At 31.6% G+C, this 1940-nt stretch overlaps 1 protein-coding gene across 1 annotated transcript; it reads right to left on the bottom strand.

The window, feature by feature from the left end:
• Positions 1–347: 347 nt before the first annotated feature.
• On the bottom strand, positions 348–1722 carry LOC109222767 (mannan endo-1,4-beta-mannosidase 5-like). The gene is made up of 4 exons (XM_019387085.1): positions 1378–1722; positions 913–1107; positions 700–822; positions 348–612 (listed from the first exon to the last, which is right to left on the bottom strand). The coding sequence occupies exons 1-4, from the start codon at positions 1714–1716 to the stop codon at positions 406–408; spliced, it is 864 nt and encodes a 287-aa protein (XP_019242630.1). The 5' UTR covers positions 1717–1722; the 3' UTR covers positions 348–405.
• Positions 1723–1940: the final 218 nt, after the last annotated feature.

Raw genomic sequence — 1940 nt, 5'->3', positions numbered from 1 at the left:
TGACATAATTAAATCTTTGAAATGGTATCTGTCAAAAAATTATTATTGTTGGGTGTCAATGTAGATATCAGTTTTAGTATTTTCTTAATTTAAAGTAACTTGTGCTACCATAACTACATATATCCAAAATTTGATATATAGTCTTGCCTTTGTCATTTTGATCCATAATTCTTCTAATACTTTTATTGTTATTCATTTTCATAGATTATCTATCTATATTTACATGTAAAAATAAATATTCAGTCAAAAAAATATCAAAATTTTATTTTAATTTTAATAATATAGTATTCACAAATTATCACACGAGTATTACATAATTTGGTGTACACGTGCAGACGCACGTGGAGAGAAACTAGTATATATATATTCCTTTGTCGAAATTTGAGGTCTAGAAGAATTGCTTAATTACCATTGGTCAGTATATGCATGAATTGTGGCAAAATCAATCTCTTTGATGAGATGGCTACTAATGAAGTCTGTTCCAACTTGGTAACCAGGATTAAATTGCTTCTTTTCCGGCATTGAATCACCATAGAATCCCTCCATTCCTATCTCCAGCAAATGCTTCCTGTCTATTGATTTCACAAAAGTTGCCATTTCTTGAACCCATGCCTGTAAAATTCGCACAATATTAGATTCCAAAAGACGTCAAATTTGGAAATAATTAACAAACTATTTCTTCCCTATATTTTTACTCACATTTACTATTTTCCCAGAATAATCAGCTTTACAACGAGGCTCATTCATAAGTTCCCATGCCATTATAGTTGAATCATCCCTATAAGCCATTCCAGTGATAGTATTCAACCTTGTTACAATTTTCTGCGCAACAAAATCACAGAATTATTAGTTACTTGGCTCCAGATTGAAATACAAACAGCCAAGAATAATTAAAAAAATATATTGTCATACCCTAACATGATTCTTGTAATAATCTTTGAGCACTGGATGAGTGTAGAAATCATCTTCACTATTAATCCGGACTCCTGCATTTCGTGCCCATTGAGCATATTGAGCTCTCCCTCCAAAATCAATATAGTTGTTGACGAAGCTCAATATTAAGCGAATCCCATATTTCCTAGCTTCCGAGATCACAAAATCCAATCCCTAAATTTCATATAGTATCTCCATTAATGTGTAAAAGTATACATAAAATAAAAAGAAGAAACTTATCCTATTAAAATAATGAGTTTAATTTAGTCAAAATCTTACTATCAGGTCAGTTAAAAGAGAATTGCCGGTATACATTAATAGTCCATGACAAGTGGGATTTTAAATTGGAAAAGAAGAGTGGTTATGCTACAACATGTTAAAATAACTTATAGTATAATTATTTTCCTCTGTTAATTTATATAAGTTAAATCCTAATATAATTACCTGAAAAACACGTTCATCATAAACACCAGGTGATATTTGTAATGCTGTATCTCCTCCATCACTGAAAGCCCAAGTTCGACAAACAGAAAGGCGAGCAGTAGAGGCTTCTTGAAATACCTCAGAGACTTTGTACCTTTCACTAGGATCAGATGCTACGTGCATGAGCCAGTAAGAGTTAAAACCATTGAATAGAAAAGGTGATCTATTTAGTACAAAATGTGCACCATTTGTTCTAATAAATCCTCCACTAGTTTTTCCTGGAACTCTAGCTTCACAACCAAGAACTAGGAAGAACAATAAGGCAAAGAAAGAGCTTGTCATCCTAGTAAAATAAGCCATTTATATTTTGAAAGAAAGAGGTGAGTTGCTAGAGAGATGTTATTAGGGCTATTTATAGTTTCTCGGAGTCGAAGGAACTTACCAAAAATAGAAGATTTATATAACTTGCAAGAATATTAGGAAGATTTTCAGGGGGAAGTTGATAAGACGTTTTACTAAATTTGGAAAATATGAAAACTTTATTTTTAAAGTTTAATCAAAGTAGACACAAGGCAAAGGTAAAA

Source organism: Nicotiana attenuata, unplaced genomic scaffold (genome assembly GCF_001879085.1).
Source record: "Nicotiana attenuata strain UT unplaced genomic scaffold, NIATTr2, whole genome shotgun sequence".
Classification (NCBI taxonomy): domain Eukaryota; kingdom Viridiplantae; phylum Streptophyta; class Magnoliopsida; order Solanales; family Solanaceae; genus Nicotiana; species Nicotiana attenuata.
This window is presented reverse-complemented; position numbering and strand designations above follow the sequence as displayed.